The sequence below is a fragment of the Chelmon rostratus genome, chromosome 7 (assembly GCF_017976325.1).
Source record: "Chelmon rostratus isolate fCheRos1 chromosome 7, fCheRos1.pri, whole genome shotgun sequence".
In the NCBI taxonomy this organism is placed as follows: domain Eukaryota; kingdom Metazoa; phylum Chordata; class Actinopteri; order Chaetodontiformes; family Chaetodontidae; genus Chelmon; species Chelmon rostratus.
The window spans coordinates 11,931,252-11,954,005 of NC_055664.1; the positions used below are offsets into that span (position 1 = coordinate 11,931,252).

Here is a 22,754-nt window from a genome sequence, read left to right on the forward strand (position 1 = left end):
AAAAAATATATTTTTTAATTATATATTTGTCATGGGAGATTGGGAATTTGACATTGAAAAGTACCACGGGATATGGCGTGACAACTTTTAAAGCTCAAGAGTTCAAGACAGATGGGCAGGTGCACAAATCTGGGTGCCAGGCTGGATTTGAACAGGTAACCTTACAGTTACAGGGCATGTCATCAGACCATCAGGGCAACACAGCTGTCACTAACAGGAGCACTTAACATTAACTTAGCGCTGCATTCAGTGAGTGAAGAGCAATGAAGTCAATTAGAGTGAATAACTTCACAATCTGCATCACTTAACTATGATGAAATGTTTCTTCTGCTTATCAGTGTGAATTTGCAAAACGATAAATTGTTATTGCAGCCTTTTATATCTTTAACTTCAACTGTTCAGTAAAAGGGACCGCCAGTTAAATTTGGTACAGTGTGGTTCATAATCAGTACTTAAACCCCTGGACAGCTGTGCTAGATGAAATGAAAACATTCACCACACTTACATTCACAGAGAGCTAGCTGAAAGTTGATTTACTGTCAACTTAAGATTAAATATAGTAATAATATTAGTTTGTTAGATCAGTAATGAATGCAGTGTGTGTGGTGCATGCAAAGAAAAGCCTAACTCAGTGGTTCTCAAACTTTTTTGTCATGGCCCCTCTCAGAAGCTGAACCCCACATTTTTTTTTATTTATTAATTTAATTTTTGATTTTTTTTTCATTAACAATGGTAGAGGAAGAACCAATAAGAGAGGGATGCAAGCATGAATTTTAGTGAAATAATGTCAGCACAATAGCATCGGCAAACTTGTTTGTTTTCCCTGCGTAAATTATATTAATTGAACTTAGCTTCACTCCATATTTTTCCCCTAGTCATCCACACCCTCCCCCTGCAGTGGCTCTATGACCCACCAGGGGGCCCCACCCCACAGTTTGAGAACCACTGTTTGAACCCATCTAGGCCTGGGAGGAAGAGAAGAAAAAGAGGTTGACAAGGAAGCCACCCAAAAAGGCTGAGGCCTAAACTAACCAGGTTACAGTACTTTCCTGACTCTGCCCACTGGCTCCTGAGCCAGGACGCTCAAGCCCACCTCACAGGCAGAGGGCAGAGAGGGATGTCACAGGTCACAACAATGTAAGTGTTGGGGATATAATTCTGAAAGAAATCACACATCAACCTGCTTTTTTCCAGTGTGTTGTCAAATATTTTATTAGATTAAATATGAAAATGTGCATGCAGCACATATTTAAGAAAGATGTTGAAAATCACTGCAGGCTTACTGTTTGATCTAAACACTTGACATCTACCATCCAGAGAATGTCTTTGTCATTCTAGTAGCATATGGAGCATATGAATGAAGACTTGTGGAGATATGGATGATAATTGATTTGGATATAACTTGAAATAAATAGAGTGATGGACTTCTGAATTGACCATAGGTCCATAGGTGCAGCCTTTGTAACAATTCAATGGATGTGCTTAAAAAGGTTCAGCTCTGTAGGACATACAGGTGCTTTCTTTAGATTTTTTTAAATATGGAAAGTGAAAAATGGAGATTTGTTGTAATAAGCCATGGCCACTTTGGTCAATCATTATCAAATTCTATGCATCCACTGAGAGTGAATATCCCAGGACTGTGTAGCTCAGACTTAGACACGTGCCCTGAGTTTTGCTGACAATCGCTTTGGCCAGTTTTAATTTATGAGCGTTTATGCTTGATTGAACTTAAAGACACAGGTATAAAAATGTATAATTTCAGTCTGTAGATGATCCTGACTCCGTTTCTGGACAATCGGCTGAACGGTTCTGGATGTTACATTATCTACAACCTACTCGCTGCTTGGACTGCTAAATATCTCAGCTGGTAGGGGTCAAATTCCTTTAATTCAGAATCTGTGTTCGTCAGAGTCTGGAGGTTCATTTTTCAGTGGAGGGGTGGAGTCTTTACTGTGTCTTTTCGGTGCTCTCCAAATAGTATACAGCCCCCGAAGTGAAAAGACAACAGCGATGAGTGAGAAGTAGCTGGCATATATGATGAACTGCAAAGAAGGAACACATTTTCAGGGATGAGTGGACATAGAAACTCTTCTGCTACATGCACAGAAGTCCTGAGTGCTCACCTGAGGAATGATGCTCAGGCCCAGTCCTCTGCTGTCAACCACAATAGCAGTGATGATCGTCTGCAGAACCAATGCTCCAAAGTTGTTTGCACCGAAGACCAGCGCATATCTTTCCATGGTCAGATCAGTAGCAATCTGGAACCTAAGAAGTGTTCAGTTTAATGAAAGGCTCTTTGTCTTGTTATCCCTGCAATAAAATTAGCTGTGACTCATGGCGTGAGACAGCCCCTTTTATTAGATAACACTCTTACATGGCTATGGTTATCAGCAGCATGTACAGGCACTTGAAGATGACGTAACCGGTATAGCAGACCCAGATGTTGTTGATGAAGGTCATGAGGAAGAGCGCCGCTCCCCCGAGCCCAGAGAAACCCCCCAGGGCCAGCTCTCCCCACTGTTCCCACCTCACCTCGGTGAAGCCTATACCGTAGGCTGTTGCTGCACCTGCAAAGCACATTTAGGATTATCATTGCAGAGATGACAGTTACACAAGCACTGATCTGTCACCAAAAGCTGTCATTTTCCTTCTGTAATCAGGTATCGCCACAACAGGGTAGATGTTAACACTATAGGTGCTATGTGTTTGATTTTTTCTTTTCTAGTCTGGAAACCTTGACATGACGCTGCCTACCCAACAGGTTGGACACTGCCTCCACGCCTCCGTTGTAGATGGTAAAGTTCTGAGACGGCTGCACATGCTCCCACAGCATCTACAGGATACATTGCAGTGATCATTAAACGTGTAGCTTTTAAGTTTTTTGTTTATGTGGCCACTGGAGAAGGACTGGGGCAAAGAGGGACTGAGTGTTTAAGGCTCTCATGTGAGGAGGGCCCACAAAGATACAAGTGCGGTAGAGGGGCCCATAGAGAATGCCTATGCACAGGGTCCAGAATTTGGTGCTACACCCCAGCATGTGGTCTCCACAACTGACCTGCACATAGTTGACAGTCTGGTTATAGCCGCAGGTGGCCATCGCCCACCACACTGACCAGTAGAGCAGCTGTCTGGAGGAATAGCACTGGAGGAAGTCCCTCCACAGCTGGAGGAGGACTTTGCTGCAGGTCTCTGCGCCAGCCACCTCCTCAAGGTCCTGAACTTTAGGACTTTCACTCGCTTGCTCTGCTGCATCCTCAGCCCCATCTACATGCTTCTCCGTCCCCTCTGTTGTTAAATTCTGTTCTGTATGCTTGCGCTTGTGAAAGAACATGCTGTGCTGTGGCATTGGCAGGAAGAAGGAAATGAGGAGAGCGATGCCGGTGAGAACTAGAGTTAAAACCGTGATGTTGTTGTAGGACATGAGTTTGAAGCTGACGAGCAGCTGGCCCAGCACAGAGCCCACTGTGTACCCCAGGAGCTGGACACTGCGGCTGTAAGAGGTGGCCTTCCGGTACCTCTTCAGATCTAACATACTGTAATAAAGAAAAAAAACATATTCAAAATGACATGTCTGTCTTAATCAACACAAAACTCAACCACCGACACCCAGCATTGCTTTGATCTGCCCTTTCAGCTGCAGTACATGACCTGTAGATGTAGGAGAAATAGGCCACCTCGCTGGCTGTCACCATCGCATAGAAGCACTGCGTGGCCTGCATGCCTGGCACAGTTTTTGTCCAGCGTAGCAGTGCTGTGGTGATGAAGAGGCTGATGCCCTGGAACACCACCACAGGCTTGTAGCGCAGCCAGTCTGTCAGCAGGAACACCGGCACCAGCACAGCCAGGTAGCAGTACGTCCACACCGGGAAAACTTCATTGTTTACCTGATGAGCAAACGGAAAGAGATAAATTAATAAATGTGAAAGAGCCATTGTGTGTAAGCAACAAAGCAAAGGTTTGGATAATTTTCACCGACATGGTTATTTTGTAATGATTTAACATTTAAATATAGTTTCTGCACAAGTACAAGTACAAAAAAAACACTGTACATACTCAAGCTGAAGTCCTTTAGTCATACGTCTTTACCTGTTCTATTGTCACATTCTTGTCCGGTCCTGTCAGGTATGGGGTGAGGAAAGGCTCCAGGGGTTTCACTGTGCTGAAAAACCCGTACAGGCACAGCAAAATAGTGGGATACTTCCAGTCTGCCCTCCACCTCCTCACTGTCTCCATCTTCTGCTCTTCTTCTGCCGGTTTCAGGTGTGTACGCTCCTCGGAGTGCTACCCTTTCTTTGTGGGAAACAGCTGAAGTTGTCTGAAGTGTTCAGCTGGGTTTGTCAATCAACAACCCGGTCAAAGAGCAGCACAAGCTTGGTGACGGTCCAGGTCAAGCCGAGATACACGTGTCACAAATCAAACAGGATAGCAAACAAATCTCAGGACTTTATCTTTTATTTATTTCACTAATCAGTAATAATTACAGATTTATTGTGCTGTTGTTTGGCTTTCCCATTAGATTCTTACAGAGTTAACAAGTTGTTCAGATGATACAGCAAACACTCATGAGCTCAGTCAGCACTAAAGGTCACTGTTGTATCAACTGGCACTATTTTGAAGGTAATAAGGATGCTCAGTTTTACACTCATTACAGAACAGTAATGCTGCTGAATAGTCATTTTATTCTCCATAAACAAATAAAACAAATCAAGATAACAGCAGTTTGTTGACCTTGGTCAGAAACGTTCAGTCGAGATCACCTCCACACTGTGCTCGTGTTCCTTGGCGTCTCTTTGCTCAGGATTGCGCTGATTTGCACAGGCGGTGTAGGTCCCTCGAATCAGGAACAGCACCGAGATGACAGCGTAGTAGCCTCCATAGACGATGAACTGCAGAGAAAGCTTTCTGTCATCCTCATGAGCATTTTAATCACTCTAGCACAATCGTCTGACATGCATGCAACAGTGAATGACGACCACCAGGTGTCGCCCTGTCCCGACTTTTCAGTATTTGTGGTCAGACAGACAGCCTGTGCTGCTTCCTGACCATTCTTGACCCAGAGGCAGCTAACCTGCAGACTACCAGTGTTAAATATATGTGTGCTGCCATTGAAATAAGAAGATTATATATTAAAACTTGTGTGTGGACATACCTGTGTCACAATGTCCAGCCCCAGAGCAGCTTCATCCACAACTATCAGCGTTATAATGGTCTGCAGTGACAGGGCTACAAAGGTGTTGATCCCGAAAGTCAAAGCATAGCACTGCATTGAGAGATTGGATGCGATCTGAAATCTAAAAGGACAAAGTGCTCAGAATATCTGACAGACCTATACTGCATGCTTAAACTGGTGTGTTTATAAGCAATGCTACAGTGAACTTACGCTGTGATGGTGATGAGAAACATGTAGCAGGACTTGAAAATGACATAACCAGCATAGCATACCCAGATGCTGCTGGTGAGCGCCATCAGAAACACAGCGCCCGTGGCTACAGCTGAAAACAAACCTAACGCCAGCTCTCCCCACACGGCCCAGCTCACCCTGATGTAGCCCACGGAGAAGGCCGCCGCAGCACCTGGCCCATGGAAGAGAAAGATGGAAGTGATTCGTCTGTCATCCCAGCGGACAACACATTATTCATTAATCCCAATAACATTTCTTTCCCTCAGCGTTGGTATAAAGGGCGACATGGCCTTCGCTGGCACCCACAGCACCTTCCTATTATGATGAGCCACTTCCTCCTGGTTCTTGGTATCAGCAAACAGCAATGATTAAAGAATCCATTACCTCCTAACCCTATCTCCTTAACAGAAGCAATTACTGCTAGCCAGGTTGAGAGGAAGCCAACAAGACCACGGTGCTGCTATTTCCTTTTAAAATCAATACATATTTTCCATTTAATCAGCTATACCATAAAACCCATAATGGCATGGCTGTTTTCTTTTAATTGCAAGTTTTTATAGGTGTATGTGCCATCAGACATGGCAGCTTTTAATAACATTGTTAAATTTTATTTTGCTCTCCATAATGTGGCTGTGAGCCTATCTTCTGCCTCTCCCCTGTGTGCGTTTCCTGTTGCCGCTCTGGTGAAAGTCAGACATTCCCAGCTGCTTCTGAGCACTTTCTTGACATTAAGAAAAATCTAGAATATCACCGGACTTATCCTTTAATTGCTGAATATGATATTGAATCTGACTGATAAAATCAAGTATGATCTTACCAGAAATGGAAACCTCTCTCTCTCCGTCTCACACACACACACCCAGTCTTACCCACAAGACAGCACACAGCCTCTACACCCCCGTTGTAGATAGATGATGTGGCAGATGGTTCTATATGGTCCCACATCAGCTGGATGTAGTTGAAAATCTGCAAGTAGCCAGCTGTGGCCAAAGCCCACCACAGAGACCAGTAGATTAAATGCCTGCATGGCGGACAAAAACAGTTGTTAATCATGGTTGTAGCTAAAAGGCTATTCTTCTATCTAAGAAAAACACCACAATGGAAGTTTTTCCTCGCCACCGTCGCCAAGTGCTTGCTCTTGGGGGAATTGTTGGGTCTCTGTAGTTAAGGAGTTTGGTCTGTACCAGCTCCATATGGAAAGTTACATGGGACAAGCTTGGTTGTGATTTGGCGCTACATAAATAACATTGAATTGAATTCAGTGGAAAATAATTTCATTTGTTCACTTGCTGAAGTAAAATAAAACTGTGATACAGGACAAAATGTGTAAAAGATGTGTGCTCAGCAGATCTGTATTCAGCGTATATTCAGGAAAGAATCAGAAACAAAAGTGCCTGGAGGAATAGGACTCCCTGAAGCTTTGCCAAAGCAGATGGCCCGCAGTGACCACACTGTCCCCGCTGCACCAGTCAGCACAGCCACTGTGCTCCGTCTTCTCTTCCCTCGAGGCAGCATTGTCCTTGCACATCACCGGTTGCTCAGGCCTGTCTGGTCCCAGTGGCCCCTCTTTCTGGGACTGCGAGCCCACAGCTGCAACCTTTTTGTCTTTGAAGAACAGGCTCCTCTGGGGCATGGGCAACCAGAAGGAGGTGAGAAAAGCCATGCTTACGATCCCCAGACTGATAGCATTGATGTAGAAGAGGTCTACTCCTGTGGAGTAGAGGTAATCAGTGTTCGCTCAAATTTTGAAGCACAGTTCAGTGCAGTTCCTTTGTAATTTTCTTTGCAGTTAATTTTGTTATGCATGTAGGCAAGGTAGATTTTGAGGATGGGAGATATTTAGACAGACACAGTATTAATCTTTTTTCTTTTCTTTTCTTTATTTTTTTTAAATCTAATAAACCCTACCTGCCAGAGAGATGAGCATTTGGCCCAGGCCAGCACCAACAGTATATCCAGTCAGCATGGCACTGCGCAGGTAACCAGTGGCTCTTTGGTAAAACTCAACTGGAATCACGCTGTAAATGTAGGAGAAGTAAGCCACCTCTGTAGATGCCACTACAGCATAGGTGATCTGTTGACAGGATGAAACCGTTTTAAAGAGACTGCAGCATATGATCAACTTGTACCAGTAATGCATAACATGATGCACTGAATCCTGAGAAGTTCTTCATATGCACCAGTGTCGCAATACTGTGTTATGCGCATGAACAGCAGGACTATATTAGTTTGTATTATCTAAATAAAATATATATTTTTTTAAACTTGTAAGAGTTATATGAGAAACACTATTACTATTCAATCGGTTTCAACAATTTTCATCAGTGTGTCAGCGGACCTCGAGACAGATCATGGCAGGCAGACCTGGGGCAAAACAGAGCAGGAGGTAGTTGGAGACCAGGAAGAGCCCCTGTACCATAATGAGGGGCTTGTACCTCAGGAAGTCAGTCAGGAGGAAGATGGGGAAAAGGAAGGCCAGGTAGGAGTATGTCCAGATAGGGAACAGGTAGTTGGTCACCTGTGGGTCAGAGAGGATGAATGCTTATCCTCGTACACAGCTTGCCTCTTGCATATCTCATGGTCAATCAATACTGAAGAGAGGTTGGTCTCGTATAAGTGCTCCTAATAAAAGATACAGTCCTACAGGCTGTGAAGTAACTCTGTGAGTACATGTTAGTACAGAACGGTTTGTATGTGTCTGCCATTCTTACCACTTCTCCAGAGATGTTCTTGTATGGTCCAATTAGGTATGGTGTGAGGAAGGGCTCTGCTACTCTGCAGTTAGCAAAAAACCCATAGAGTGACAGGACTGCGGTGGGATAGGTCCAGCTGTGGGACTTTGCCTTGGGCCAACAGACCATGGTTTTACCTCAGCACAATCTCCCAGGGGCTGTCTGCGCTTTTTATTTCCAGGAGAGCTACCTGAGCACCTTGGTCTTAATTTGAAGTCTGATTAGCTGCACTGTCCCCTCAGTGTCCTGAGCCTTTTTGAAGCTATCGGTTTGCATCAGTGGCTAGACTATACACACATTATCTTTATGATCAGCACGTGTCTTTGTCACAGTTTATGAGTGACAGACTTCGACCTGTTTGGAAATAATGATTGCTCAGTGCTGATGACGTGAGACTTTCTTCAGGTTTGGCCGTCAGTACAAGCCTCTGTGACATATTAAACAAAATAAAACGTATTTGTATTTGTGTTATCAGACAGACGCAGGCACATTGAGTCTGGGAAGAGTCAGTCAAAGGTATTTATTAATAAGAAGTTAGTAGTAAATAACTAATCCGCTATCTAACTGTATAAATAAAGCGCATGAACGACTGTACAAACCTGTGATATAAGTTAGTTAAGAAGTTCAGAACTTCAGGAGACGTTTGTTGACAGTCGTACTACGCATGCGTAGTGAGTCCGTCCCCATAGCAACGGTCTGTTGACAGGTGATGTGAAGTCGCTTTAGTGCATGGCAAAATGAAACTCAAACGGTTCCTCGTCAGATATTTTCCACCAGGTAATACAAATGATTTAATTACTTACTAAAAGCTGACCCAACTGTAACTTTAGTTCTTTCCACGAGAACGCGCCACTGTTGTAGTGGACTGCTTTCAATTTTAACAACTTGCTGTAGCCAAACATCGGCACTTGCCGACCACGTTGGTTAGCGTTAGCTGAGTTGCTAGCGATGCTTATCGTTACAGGTGTTCTGTTCAATTTAGTTGGCAATGAATGACCTTTCTTGGTTGAATTTTTTTTTTTCCTGCTATTAGGTATAATCTTGGAATATGACAAAGGAGGAGATTTGTGGACCAAATCAGTCGACATTTTGGATTTGACTACAGAGTACGTGATATGGTATCATTCATACAGCACTGTGGCTAACTGATGTAACTGTGTGATGTGATAATAACCGTTTGTAGGAGTGTTATTGAATTTAATCTCATATAAATCCTGCCATTTCATCACAAAACTGGTTAGAAATAACTTTACTACCAGAGTATAAACCACTGAGCAACACTGCTGCTGTTGTGAATGTGGTACTAAACCCTTTTACCACTTCACGCTAGCTAACACCCTTTACACTACTTAACCTTGCTACATGTAGGCTGAAGTTATACTGTAGCTAAGTTGTAGCTTATTGAAGTTGTTGTTTCTTAATGTGATGTATCGTCGCTCTGGTATGTATTATTTTGTTTCAAATGGTTTCTGATGTGTTTGTTGGATGCCACACTATAAATTTTTTGCCCTACATAGGCCTGAGAGAATTTAATCTCCAAGAGTGTTTCATTTCATTTACTGAAATGATTATTATTTTTGCATGTAACTTTTCTCATGATATCATGTTTTAAATTTTCACCATCAGCTCATCTGAGGTTTAAAAACTGCATTTTCCCACAGGACTAACCCAGATGAGTTGCTGGCAGAGATCAGGTGGTTAGAGCCTCTGATCACAGAGTCCCAGGCTGATCAGGTCAAGCAGCTGATCATTCGACTTCAGCAGAAACAGGGCCAGCAGGACAATCGCAGGTTCTGTTGCATCCAGGTCAGACACTGGACTCATGCTGACATTACTGGCCAATAATGAATAAAATCTGGACATGCTGTAAAATCTATGGTATAGCATTGTGAAAAAAGTGTTAAAAGCTCTTTGTCTTTTCTATCAGACTGAGGGACTAAAATTGGATTTAGGATTTAGCTGTGTTGCTCTGTTAAACACAGGCAGTTGGAACAATTTTGGATGATGAAATGTTTTGCAATCAGCTTATTAAAGCAGTCCATTAATCCTCTAATTTTTGTTATTTGTGAATGTTATTTTCATACATGGAACTTTAGGAGCTCAGCCAGTACTCCAAAGAGGCACTAGAGAGCAGCAGTGTTTAGGTTACTAAGTTTTAGAATAAGAAGCATGCCAGCAGGCTGATAACATGATAACAGGTGCTGCATGAGTACCGTAAGGAATACACAAGACTTGATTGCTAAGAGGTGAGAAAATCCTTTTTCCATTGTCGGGCCAGGAGGGAGGGGTCTTCCCATTACATCACAGTCAGTCCTTAGCTATGGGTATTACATGTTTAATGTTAAAGATGAATGAAGTAAACTACATTGCCTTGAAGGGTATATTTTCTAAACTTTCTTTCTTGATCTTGTCTTTTTTTGCAGGAGCTTAAGGTACACATCCTGCCACTGACAAATGTTGCCTTTGACAAATCAGGATCAAGGTAGGTTTACCTGCAACACACAAAAGTCAGGCACTTTGGTGTCCAGGAAAAGCTCTGTGTTTTTGTTGTGTTGTTCTTCACTGTTCTCTCTAACGCCCTGCAGGTTTATAACGGGGAGCTACGACAGGACATGCAGAGTTTGGGACACAGCCTCAGGCACAGAGCTGCACAGGCTGGAGGGTCACACAAACGTGGTGTTTGCTATCGCCTTCAACAACCCCTATGGGTAATGAGCTGTTTCAGCAAAACTTTCATAGGAGCTGAGAACATTGCTGTAAGTATTTAGCCTTTCAAAGGGGGCGTTCACCTCACAAATGACACTTTCTTTGCTTTATTTTATCTTTCTGAAACTTAGAGACAAGGTTGCCACCGGCTCTTTTGATAAGACCTGCAAAATGTGGTGCGCTGAGACGGGCAAGTGTTTTCATACCTTTCGTGGACACATGGCAGAAATAGTATGTATGACAATCTGGTTTAACAGAAAAATTATCTTTTCTTTTTCTTTCTTTGTTTATTTTTAGTCAACTGTTGCTTCATATGCTATATGATACTGTGTATAGGAACATGCACCCTCAGTTGGTCCCAACTGAGCATTTAAATTGCATGTTTTAGTGCTTTTACATTAGTGCTCAGATAATAAAGTCTGACAAATCCGACACTAGTGACTGTAAAAGAGCTTTGTGTTGTGTAGATGTGCCTGGCGTTCAACCCCCAGAGTACACTGGTGGCCACAGGCAGCATGGATGCCACTGCCAAGCTGTGGGATGTGGAGACTGGGGAGGAGGTAGCCACTCTGACTGTGAGATATCTTTTCTTTACTTTCATTATCCCAGTGCCTCTGTTGCTCTATTTTTTTCTTGTGTGCCTCACATCCATTCATTATTAATGCTTTGATTAACTTTTTCAGTCGCCTCTAAGGGTAATTATTCCAAAACTGAGTGTTGTTCCTCCTACTGATGGCCAGTGCCTTTTCTACCCCACATATCCACCCCTGATCTGATGGGAAATGTAGCTGTAACTCTTTAATAAGGCCCTGATAGCCCACTCTGAGGGGAGTTGTGAGCCCTCTTTGATGTACAGACTGCACGTGGGTCCATGGTGTGACTGGTTGGTTGGCTGGCTCTGTCTCAGTGAGAAGCAACTCTCTGCAGCTCTCTCTGTTCTTTTAGTGCTTCACACCATGAAGAATCAATCATGCTGTCAGCAGTCAACTGAGCACAAAATCTTAAGCGTATGCTCATTTTTATTTATTAATTTATTTCAAGACTTTAAGAAGTTACCATTAAGGCTTAAGTCTGTATGCTTATTTTAATAAATAATATTGTGTTTTTGATTTGTATTTTCATCCATACAGGGACATAGAAGGAGATAAAGAGAGGGAGTGTAAAAGGGAAAAGAAATGAGACAGTGAGGGATAATGCTCTCTTTTTGATTTCATCCAGGGTCACACTGCAGAGATCCTCTCTCTGTCCTTTAACACAGTGGGAAGTCAGCTCATTACTGGCTCCTTTGACCACACCGTTGCTATATGGGACGTTCCTTCAGGAAGGTCTGACTATGTCATTTCTACTGCAGTATATACATCCATTTGTGCGTGTGTGTCATCATTTATACTGCACAATGCATTCATAACACCTATCAATTTTGCACACAAGACTGCACAACTGACTGTGTTTTCTGTTTTTGTCAGATGTGTCCACACTCTGATTGGTCACAGGGGAGGAATCAGCAATGCTCAGTTTAACTGGGATTGCTCCCTCATAGTCACAGGCTCCATAGACGAAACCTGCAAGGTGAACTGTCATGCAATTACAGTTGTGTTTGTGTGTGGTTGTTATTTAACTGGTTCAAATATGGTTATTTTGTCGGTCAGTTTTTGCCCACAGCTCGAGTTTGTCATTCATTTAGCATTTTAAGATATTGCAAGAAACATATATTTGAGATAGATGGCTCTTGTCAATCATACCCCCCCCCCCGTGTTCTGTGTGTATGTATTTGCAGTTGTGGGAGGCAGCCAGTGGGAAGTGTGTGGCCACCCTAGACGGACACAAGAAAGAGGTGCTGGATGTGTGCTTTGATTTAAGTGGTCAGCTCATTGCTACTGCCTCTGCTGATGGTGAGAGTCCATTCACGGTCCATTCACTCAATGTTAACATTACAAGTAAAGTTATGCTATAATATTATACATCTATACATAAAAATATACTGTATATATACATCCATTTGTATATTTAGGTATATATACTAGCTCATATTTAGGATATTGATTTTTGTACATTTCCACTTTTTCCTTTTTGATGTATTGAGTTTTACTTCAAATTTGCAAAAAAAAAAACCAACCTATTTTTTCTGATGCTATAAGTCGTCCAGATTTCTAGATTTGTTGTTTACTATGTTTGCAGGTTTCCTAAGGCAACATAGAACCAAATTAGCATTTTGAAAGTACAGTGAATGCATGCTAACAACCCTGCCCGTCCCTCTTTATCAGGTACGGCGCGAGTGTTCAGTGCAACCACACATCAGTGTCTCGTGACCCTTGAGGGCCATATCGGGGAGATCACTGATGTAAGTCACTGGACCCACAATGGCTACTCGGCCATAGCCTGTGAAAAGTGCCGAAGTCTCACTCCAGCCTCAATTTCACAATACAGTTTTGCAGTTTATTGTATTTTTTTCTTTCCGAAAAGCAAAACCTGACAATTTCATTTCTGTGATAACCTGAAAAGACATTTGCTATTATTGTGTTACTTGCAAGTTGAAACCCTTCTCATTTTAACCAAGATATAACAGTGACTCTGTTTTTAGTATTCCGCAGAGTAGTGCAGCATAAGGTGTGTGTTTGCTTCAGAAACCTTGCTGATGTTTAAGCGTTTCATAGCCATACATTGTGTAATGAAGGCTAGTGGAACAGAGAGTAGCACAGAGGTGACTCACAGCCCAAGCTGTCTGAACTAGTTCATCAAAACTGTGTTTATGGGTAGGAAATGAATATTAAAGAGCATGGGCCACATTTACTTCCTGTCAACTTTTGATATCAACGGACATGGCAACAGAAAATTGCATTTTAGCTCTTTGAAAAGCTCATTGAAACTGTAGTTAGAGCACTATATCCCAGACCTGCTTGGGTGTAAGTATTATTAAGGGCCACAACCACAAGTTTGTGGATGCACCACAAACCTGCGATGAGTTTGGGATTTTTGTGTAACATTAACCCCCAGTCTCTGGCCAGAGCTCTGCTGGGCAGCGCTGTAAATAGGATATTGCCTCTACTTGCCTTGTTAACATGGGATAACACATGATGCTGAAGTGGAGGGACAGGAGTCCAGGCTTCAGGCTGTTTTTGTGCTTACTGTGTCACATGGTAAAGCTCAGCAAGTAGGACATGGGGCTGTAGTGATGCTTCTGTTCATCTGACTAATTGAATCTCTGGGCTCCAAACTAGATTGTCAGTGTTTTCTCCATTAAATTACAAATACCATCTGTCATCTCTGGCCCTAAGTGAGCATGGTCCGACCTTGTGTTTATTAGCCTTTGAACTCGGGGCACCAAATGTCGCACCCATGCCATCACATATAACCGCACATCCTCAAAAAGAAGCTTTTAACCCAGCGTAACATGGCCTAGAGTCGAACAAACACATACTTTGGCAAAAGGTGTGTTTGTTTGACCCTGCAATGACCTTGTACTTTAATGGGAGTGATTTCACCCATTTATCATTTTCCAGGTGTCTCGCTCTGCATGTGTGTGTGTCCTGCAGGCTCTGGCTCAGAGGGCTGAGAAGTTACCTCTATTTACTGAAACACATTAGGCAGTCAGTAATAAATAGGATGGATGGAGGATCATTCCAGAGGATTATGACACTAATCTCCCCCTAACAGGACACCTCTCCCCCTCCCCTCCATGCTTCTTAACCATGACCATCCTTTTTTTTTTTCTCCATGGGTCTCTACCTCCATCTCAATGCCTCGTTCTGTATGCTTTCGCTTTTATTTTCAATGCGTCTCTGTTCCACCTCTAGTTAATTCACCATGCTGCCCTTTTCCTGTTTTAAATCTGGGAAATATAAATATAGACTGTTAATGGCATTAGTGATTCTAAAGGCCAAAATGCATGTTTCTACTGTATATAACGTCTCATGTCAGGGGTCCACAACACCTTTTTGTTCAAATGTTTTGTGTTTGCTACTAAGAAGACTCCTTCCCATCACAGATGCTTCATTAGCTTTATTCTTGCACTTAATGCTAATACAAGAAGTACGCAGATAAGAGTTTTCATAATCCAGCTGTCACGCTGTTGAGAACATTAACATGCAGCACAAGCAGTGCTTCAAAGCTGAAGAGGAAGAAACAAGAAGGCTGGGTTAGTGACACTTTTGTAGAGTCTGGGAAAAAGTTCTTCTTATCCTAAAATGACCTTAACGCTACACTGAGAACCAAACCCACTTCATGTAAAGATTTACAACAGTTGGTGTAGTTCATCCAACCTTTGTACACACACTCAAAAAATCAAGCAATTTTAGTGTGAATGCTGACAACTTCGACTACACATCATTTTGTAACTTTTGCAGTGTGAGCCCACTACTAAGAAAATTAGGTTAGAATTATAATATGGAATTGGGACACAGCTTAAGTCTTGTTTATTTACACCTTTTTCCTGTTGTTTCCTCTTTCCTGATGTCTTCTCTGTCCATTTAAAACTGTTTTTTATTCCATTTCTGTACCTGTCGTAGCTTCCACTCTCGTCTTCTTCCTCCAGTCTTCTGTCTGTCAGCTTCTTCTACAGTCGGCTTCCATTTCCTGTCAACGGTCGCTCCTTGGTGCTCAGTTCAGAATTTTAATAAAAACATACTTTACTTTCATGGCCATCTGGAGCCAGCTTCATTTAATCATCTCATCCTTTGCCTCGCTATGGGGATATAAAACCATTCAGGGAACCATAAACTGGGATCTAACACAGCTTCAGCCATGATTTTCATGATACTCCACTGCAAAAACTCTTCACTAAGTGGTGCCACTGGTGCCTTTATCTTCCTTAAGCATTTGAAGTCAAATGACCTCTGTGGAATAATGCTGCTGACGTGGTGAAAGTGTCCTAAACTCACTCATTTTCCCACCCCTTTGTCATTTCATCCACTTTTGGCATAGTCTCTTATTCAGCAGTCTCTCGCCCACTCTATCGCTCATGTAGCACACAATCACACACCTTTGAATAAGACTAACTCTCCCGACTCTCTTGGTAGATCTGTTTCAGCCCCCAGGGGAAGAGGGTCCTCACCGCCAGTTCAGACAGGACAGCCCGTCTGTGGGATGTTCAGTCTGGAGTCTGCCTACAAGTTCTGGAGGGGCACACCGAAGAGATCTTCTCCTGCATCTTCAACTATGAGGGTGACACTATCATTACAGGTATACGCTGTCCACACACACACACACACACACACACACACACACACACACACACACACACACACACAGCACATCTGCGGGGTCAAAATGCAGCTCAGAGCAGCTCCTCGCAAGCCGCCATAAATGCTTAATTACACATTTCAGATGAAAAGAGTGCAGCTGTGTCCTTCTGTGCAGCCACCTGTTCATGTTGGTGTTCTCCCGCAGGCAGCAAGGATAACACATGCAGGATCTGGTCCTGACCCTCCTCTTGACCGTGTAGAGGCTCCAGACATATGCGTGGACACAACGATCAATTTGTGTTGGCCATGCATGACCGACTGTTGTTCATCGTGGATTAACAACTGAAAGGTCTGCAGTCACTTTGAGGTAAAGGTCATCTCTGTAAGGTTAAGTGGATAGCAAACCATCTTAGCTTGTTTATATCATTTTGTCTCTTTAATGTTCCTTCTGTTGCTGAATCTGTTTGAAGCGTCACTTGTTCCCCGACTGCACTAACTTAATATTGAGAAATGTAGCTGTAAGTCTTTATATTGTTAACAAATACACCTGCCCGCACCTCTAAAGCTCAGTTATTAACATGCGGCATAGTTACAGAACATTACTGAAGACCTTAAGACCGCAGCTTGTTTTTTTTCACATTCCTGTTATGTTGCCAAGTAAACACACACCCCAGGTGGATTATTAAACGTTAGATAAAGCCAGGCTACAATAGCTGCTTTCCCTGCCTCGTGGTGTTAAGTTAAGATAAGCAAGTCATCTTCTGGCTCTAGCTTCCTACTTGGCGTGTGTGTTTGCAAAACAGTAAGGAAGCGTATTTGGCCAAATGTTGGACTACTTCTGTGAATCTTGTTGCACAAATACTGTATGAACATGATTTGTAAAGATTGTAAATTAAGTTGTGTTGAGAATGTGTGAGCTAGACTCATTTATCTGAGGCATAAACATCCCAAATGTTGTTTCCGTTCAATAAAATATTCTGCAGTACTAAAACACTAGTTTTTAATCATATTCATACATGAGCATCAGTGTAAATGTTTGCCAGTGTTTCATCTTCAGGAGTTAATCTGACAGTATTGTTCACACTGCCTGGTGCGTTTCTGTGATGTGTACTAAGCAGTATTTTCTGAGAACACAATGCACACTGATGAATGTTTATTCAGTAGCTTCGTAGCTGGCATGTGATGAAGTTGTATCTCGCTGCAGCCCTCAATCTCAGCAGCTCTCACTGCATCTGTGACATGCTTATACAGTGTAATACTGATCTGGATACAATTAGTATGCTACTAAACAATGTTCAGTTGCTTTTTTGACTGAATGTTATGAATGATCGAGGCTGCTTATATTTCACATCACAGAAATTTATTGATGTCAAAAGATAAATACATTCAGTTCTACCGTGACAGAGTTTACAGCTGAATCGTGTGCTTTTTTTTTCCCAATGCTGATGTATCACTAGAGTACCACTAAGTAGAGAAATAAACAGACCAAATTCACATACAAATTCAACATTACAAACCTTACTCTGTCTTCCTGACATAGTAAAAGCTAAAGAGAGCAGTCCACTACTCCAAGGTGCAGCAGTTCCAAATCTACAGTATATACAGTACAGCTATCCAAAATAATCAGTTCTCAAGTAACATTAATGAGATAACACACTTACTTAGAACTGAATTTCAAGGTCACGACAGAGGTGGTATGTTGGCCAATGGACACAACAAAGATATGGGTGTTTTACTTACTTCAAGCAAATGTGCACTTCTAAGTGGCTATCATAAGAAAGTGAAAGAGCTTTTTCCGGGCTTACATTTCCTTACTTGGCCTCTTTTACAAAGTAGTTTTGATACAAAAGGTTTGGGCATGTTGAGTTGGGGAAGAATTTAACCTGATTTTCCTGTCCTCTATGGTACTTTGCTTCATGTGTGTTCATTTGGAATAAATAAATAAATAAACACATAATTTGGTTGTGAGAATCTGTAAATATATATATATTTATATATCATCTGGAGCAGTTAAAACCTGCTGACTATAATCTCTTGAAGGCTAGTTCATTCCCATGAGGAATGTCCAACCCGTACACCTATAGTTTGCTCTGTGTTTGTGTGTCTCACTAGAGAGGTGAATCTGAAAATAAAAAAATGCACTTTTATTAAAGGGAGACTGGTCCATTCAGGGCTGCGAACAGACAAAAAACAACTTGAATGGACAGATTGAGGTGTGTGAATTTCTCAAGTATGCTGAACGCATTTGTGCTTTCAGCTCGCAGTATCAGACACTTGGTGTGATGAGACAGGATGGGGCAAACAGTTGGGAACATGTTAGGAGTGAGCATGTGTGTGTTTTTGCAGTATGGTACTGGTTTTGCAGTATGAGGAAGCTAGTCCGCCCTACAGGGTCTCCAACAGCCAATCAAACAGGCCGGACAGAGAGCGGCCCTCCTCTTCCTCTTTCTCGTGTAGTTTACAGAACTGAACCACGGCACTGAACAAGTCCGCAATCCGCCACGCCTTCTGAGACATCAGGTGGACCACTCTCAGGAACTGAGAGAAGACACACACGTAAGGAATCCAGCAAGAAATACAGGGTCGGCAACTTCAGCACTTTGCTAACAAATAGAGAAATTTAAAGTGTGACAAAATGTAACTTTTTTAGAAAAGATTCCAACAAATATATAACAAATAAGGTTATATAATAATTCAAAAACACCCACATATGGTGGAAAGTTTACAGACAGATTCCTGTATTTCTAGCTTTACTATATTTTTGCAACACTTTTAGGCCAACAAAAGAATAAATACAGGATTCATTCTTTTTCGCATGCATTGGGGGGACCTCAGCATCTCTAAAATCCTGTCTACGGCCCTGCAACAGAATCATAATAATCGAAAAAAACTAAACAATCTGCAGCATTTGAGTGAAAAATGAGTCCCCCTGCTTTTATGTTGTTGATTTGATAGGTGTGCCTACCTTAGCGACCCTCTTCTCTTTGGACTTCCTGAAGTAGAGGGCAGGAAGGCCCAGCTCGGAGGCAGCGATCCACTGCAGGGCCACTCTCAGCTCGGAGTCCACGCACTCGGGCTCCAGGTCGCAGTTTACCACCAACAGCACCCGGAGGTTGCTGCCGCCGCCCGCTGTCCTCGCCAAATTGCTGTCTAAAAAAGTAAAAGGTGACAGGACATACTGTAGAAGGAGAGGGCATCCCTACATCACACCCCTTGAATGTTAACTATGCTGTGCTCACCGTCAAAGCGCTGTAAGACTGCAAAGACAATTCATTCCGGCCCAAGTGCCGATTGTTTGTATGCAATCATACAGTATGCTCTGCTTTAGAAAACAGAAATATCCTTGGCTCAGTTTTGCTTTGAGATAATCTTTATTGGCGTGCCAGTCGGTAAACAAAGATGAACTTTGTGTCGATACACTTCAGGAACTATGGGCCCTTTTCAATTATTTATGACCATCTCATTTCAGAGAGAATTCTTTTCAAGCACGTCCATTTGAGGGATTAATCACACAGAGCCAGCACACACTGTACCTCGAGTCACTCGAGAGCTCTTGGTGAGCAGAGAGATGTTAAACCTGACAAAGGAGGTGAATAATTAAGAAGCTGATAACATTGTGATGACATGAGAACCCATCAGTGCACTTACCAAAGACATTCTCCCTGGTTCCTGCCAGATGGCCTTTCTCCGTCTCCTCGCTGCGACGAGGGAAAAAATGTTTCAGTAACATACAGTTTTACTTTAAGGACTAGTTCAACATTTCAGGAGATGCACTTTCTCGAAGCTACCGCGAACAGTGTTTAGCTTAGCTTAGCATCAAGACTGGAAACGGGGGAAACAGCTAGCCTGTCTCTGTCTGAAAGTAACAAAATCTGTTACATCTGCTTTGTTTGCAGTTCTGTTCTATTCTATCTAATTTCATTTAAATAAATGTCTGTTAAGTCAAAGAGTTCACATGATGGTGACTGAGCCTGTGGCCCATTGATGAAAGTATTGCAATATTTATATATTTGCAGTTTTATGAGCTGGGTGTCGTTCTCAACATTCAGGAAAAAATGCTGTATTAAGTTACTGCTATACAAACTGAACATTTCCTTCTGCTAGAACTTCACATTAAAAGCATTTAACTGGAGAAACAAAAGTTGACATTTATTTTGAAGTAGTCACAGGAAGTGTGACAAGTTTGTCAGTGAGCTTTGCACTTACTGCTATTGTTAATCAAAAAGGCATCGACGGAACAAGCAATTTTCTCCATTTTTTGACAGCGTATCAGTTTGAAATATTGCAGGGAGTAATGGAACAAGAAGCAGCAACCACAGTGAGCTACTAGATGAAGAGCTGCAAACCTCCAACTTCTCAGTGAGAGAACAAACTCTTTTTATTTTCACTGGGCCTTGCTGTCTGCAGATTCGTGCCATGTGCAGCATAAAATCAGATCACGGTTGCTCACAAAATAATGGAAAAAGGTCAATCATTGCCTGGCTTCTTTATTAAAATGACAGCAGTTTGTTTTGAAGCCACAGAATAATGTGAACTGTAGCATTTAACCAAATTTGCTCAATCAACCAGGACTGAAATCTTTGAGATTGCCGCAAATGTAAAAGCAACACATTGTGGTTTTATGGGGAGTCATGTGCCAGATTATTTCATCTCAATGACAGCAAGAAAGTAATTCAGCATATTTCTCACAGTATCAATTACTATTTCCTGTTCCTTTAATGCAAGTATTAATCTGAATGTGCTTTAAACTTTATGGCTGAGATAGATACTGTCTATAGAGTAGAACAGAATGAAATTTAACAGAATAGAAGTGCTCCAAGCTAGAGAGTCTTTTACATCTATTAAACAGAACATTATTGTCTGTGCTAGGATGACAATGGAATATGCAATTAGCTATAATCTGTCATGTGCATGAGTGTTAGTCCTGCAGCCCGTCACATGTCATCCGGCTGCTGCGCTCTGGGTGAGAAAATGAGAAAAAGCAATAGACTATCCGCCGACTTTCTGTTGTGTTGGAAAAAAACTGTCATCATGGGCATCAGAGTGACACATTAATGAGAAATATTTCAGCACCGGCCTGTGACACTGACAGTTACCTGATTACTGTGCTCTGAGTGGGCACATCAGAAAAGGCATCCAGGTCTGCCAAGCCGAGGCTGGATGCGCTGCTGGTCCCGTTTCTGTTAACCAATAAAAAGACAAGAGATAGTGTCATCGGCGTGTTGTCTCAAGACATCCGACATGATCGCTGACTTGTGGAGAGAACAATAACCAGGCGCAGCGATGCAGGTCACGCTGTTCATTAGCTGGTGATTAACATATAAATAGCAGCTGCAGCAGAATCGGGACGCTCAAGGTGGGAGAGCTGGTGATTTCTGTCCAGCAGAATATGAAGATGAGGAGATCTGGAGGTAATCCAGGTGGGTGGGGTGGACAGGCAGGGCTGGCAGCCATTGCCCTTGTATCACAACATGGATCAGAGGATGAGGTGGAGTTAAAGTAAGCGGGTAGATGGAGAGGTTGCACGGAGCAGCAAGTGTTATGGTGGTGCAGACAACTACTCTTGCAGTTAATTAAGCAAAAAGCAGTACCCTATATCACTGCCACGCTGAGCACATGGAGCCTTGCAGCTTCCCCTTTCCTCTCTAGTCCACACATGCCACTGTCTTCAGAAATAAATTAGTTAAATATGCAGCTTATAAGATTATTTTAGTGTGTGTGTGTGTAATATCATCTGGTTCTTAATCACAGCATATAACTTGTTTTTAAGGCAAAGCTAAAGCAGGGCCATTTCTACTGTTAGCTTTTTTCAACTAGCAAGCGCAGAGCAGTGACGGCAGGCTGTTTGAAAAAGTTGGTGTGGTTGCCTAAAAGGAATGAGAACTTGATGAAGCAGAGAATGGTGTAGCAAATGCTCTGAACTGGAGGCTTTTGATGTGAGAGGTCACAGCGGGCTGTTACAGGTAGCTGTGCGTGGGGTGCAGGCAGGGTCTGGCCCCGTATGCGAGCTATGGAGAGGGCTTTGTGGAGTGAGCTCTCTGCCATATACTGCCTCAGCAGGTGTGGATATTGCAGCAGCGGGGAGTAAATTGGCATTGGCGCAGGAGAGCACGAGTGTCAGTAGCAATGGGCCAATGGGGGTGGGGTGAGGGTGGGAGTAGCAGCGTCAAGGAGCAACGGTTACTGACCCCTCGCTCAGCTGGATAAAACTACTGGTCTCCTCGTGGGGGTCATCCTCGGGGGTTATATGGGACCAGCTCCCCATGCTCTCTTCACTGCTAGCGCTCATTGAACGCTTGTCCCTCTTCACTACTGCTGCCACCGCCACAGCTGGCCTGTCCCTCTCACTGCTGGGGAGAGCAAACCGCAACATGGTGGGAATGACTGTCGACGGGTTGTGCACAATGTCTGCTGCAATGCGCGCTTACTTTGGCTGCTTTCCCAGTGTCGCTCCCACGTTCACTGTTCATGTAAACATTGAGTTCTGTTAAAACTATAATGATTTTTAAAAGGCAGTATTGGGACAGTTTATGCTCAAACAATTATAGCTCTACAGTACCTTCACACAAATGACAAGCCTCTCGAACTTGAACTAACTGTGCACCACATAAAAAGAATTCATTTCAATATCTTTAATGCATCGGCAAACTGCGTTCCTCGGGGGCACTGTTGGATTTTCAGTGTTTTTCAGGAGCCTGATTAAATTAAGTCATAATCAGATGATTGAGGGCTGCT

General features: G+C 42.7%; 4 protein-coding genes across 4 annotated transcripts in view; 1 reads left to right on the plus strand and 3 right to left on the minus strand.

Moving 5' to 3' along the window:
- Nucleotides 1–1,889: 1,889 nt before the first annotated feature.
- On the minus strand, nucleotides 1,890–4,233 carry slc19a3a (solute carrier family 19 member 3a). Its single transcript, XM_041941126.1, has 7 exons — nucleotides 4,087–4,233; nucleotides 3,649–3,884; nucleotides 3,056–3,533; nucleotides 2,755–2,833; nucleotides 2,375–2,567; nucleotides 2,124–2,265; nucleotides 1,890–2,042 (listed from the first exon to the last, which is right to left on the minus strand). Exons 1-7 carry the CDS (start codon nucleotides 4,231–4,233, stop codon nucleotides 1,890–1,892), a joined length of 1,428 nt encoding a protein of 475 aa, XP_041797060.1.
- A 500-nt stretch (nucleotides 4,234–4,733) lies between these two features.
- slc19a3b (solute carrier family 19 member 3b) lies at nucleotides 4,734–8,262 on the minus strand. The gene is made up of 8 exons (XM_041941117.1): nucleotides 8,113–8,262; nucleotides 7,740–7,919; nucleotides 7,310–7,475; nucleotides 6,796–7,111; nucleotides 6,271–6,422; nucleotides 5,381–5,573; nucleotides 5,150–5,291; nucleotides 4,734–4,886 (listed from the first exon to the last, which is right to left on the minus strand). Exons 1-8 carry the CDS (start codon nucleotides 8,260–8,262, stop codon nucleotides 4,734–4,736), a joined length of 1,452 nt encoding a protein of 483 aa, XP_041797051.1.
- A 608-nt stretch (nucleotides 8,263–8,870) lies between these two features.
- daw1 (dynein assembly factor with WDR repeat domains 1) lies at nucleotides 8,871–16,259 on the plus strand. Its single transcript, XM_041940742.1, has 13 exons — nucleotides 8,871–8,910; nucleotides 9,167–9,239; nucleotides 9,795–9,939; nucleotides 10,557–10,615; nucleotides 10,719–10,841; nucleotides 10,971–11,070; nucleotides 11,307–11,414; nucleotides 12,058–12,164; nucleotides 12,306–12,408; nucleotides 12,617–12,731; nucleotides 13,104–13,180; nucleotides 15,855–16,017; nucleotides 16,225–16,259. The coding sequence occupies exons 1-13, from the start codon at nucleotides 8,871–8,873 to the stop codon at nucleotides 16,257–16,259; spliced, it is 1,248 nt and encodes a 415-aa protein (XP_041796676.1).
- A 2,145-nt stretch (nucleotides 16,260–18,404) lies between these two features.
- Nucleotides 18,405–22,754, minus strand: part of LOC121609600 (SPHK1 interactor, AKAP domain containing) — a 30,022-nt gene continuing 25,672 nt past the window's right edge. The window contains exons 8-12 of the mRNA XM_041941272.1: nucleotides 22,208–22,369; nucleotides 21,116–21,199; nucleotides 19,668–19,717; nucleotides 18,985–19,169; nucleotides 18,405–18,557 (exon numbers count right to left, since the gene is read on the minus strand). Of these exons, the coding sequence (XP_041797206.1) occupies nucleotides 18,405–18,557; nucleotides 18,985–19,169; nucleotides 19,668–19,717; nucleotides 21,116–21,199; nucleotides 22,208–22,369 (634 nt within the window). The remainder of the gene's footprint in view (nucleotides 18,558–18,984; nucleotides 19,170–19,667; nucleotides 19,718–21,115; nucleotides 21,200–22,207; nucleotides 22,370–22,754) is intronic.

Excerpts from the sequence above, each read along its gene's own strand:
- slc19a3b (XM_041941117.1), bottom strand. The coding sequence starts at position 8,262 with ATGGTCTGTTGGCCCAAGGCAAAGTCCCACAGCTGGACCTATCCCACC. Across the intron at positions 7,112-7,309 it reads AATGCTCATCTCTCTGGCAG|GAGTAGACCTCTTCTACATC; the intron begins GTAGGGTTTATT and ends TCTACTCCACAG. Across the intron at positions 5,574-6,270 it reads GGCTGTGTGCTGTCTTGTGG|GTGCTGCGGCGGCCTTCTCC; the intron begins GTAAGACTGGGT and ends TCCATGGGCCAG.
- slc19a3a (XM_041941126.1), bottom strand. The coding sequence starts at position 4,233 with ATGGAGACAGTGAGGAGGTGGAGGGCAGACTGGAAGTATCCCACTATT. Across the intron at positions 3,885-4,086 it reads AGAATGTGACAATAGAACAG|GTAAACAATGAAGTTTTCCC; the intron begins GTAAAGACGTAT and ends TTTGCTCATCAG. Across the intron at positions 2,043-2,123 it reads GCCTGAGCATCATTCCTCAG|TTCATCATATATGCCAGCTA; the intron begins GTGAGCACTCAG and ends CCTTCTTTGCAG.
- daw1 (XM_041940742.1), top strand. The coding sequence starts at position 8,871 with ATGAAACTCAAACGGTTCCTCGTCAGATATTTTCCACCAG. Across the intron at positions 9,940-10,556 it reads GCAGGTTCTGTTGCATCCAG|GAGCTTAAGGTACACATCCT; the intron begins GTCAGACACTGG and ends CTTTTTTTGCAG. Across the intron at positions 11,071-11,306 it reads GTGGACACATGGCAGAAATA|ATGTGCCTGGCGTTCAACCC; the intron begins GTATGTATGACA and ends TGTGTTGTGTAG.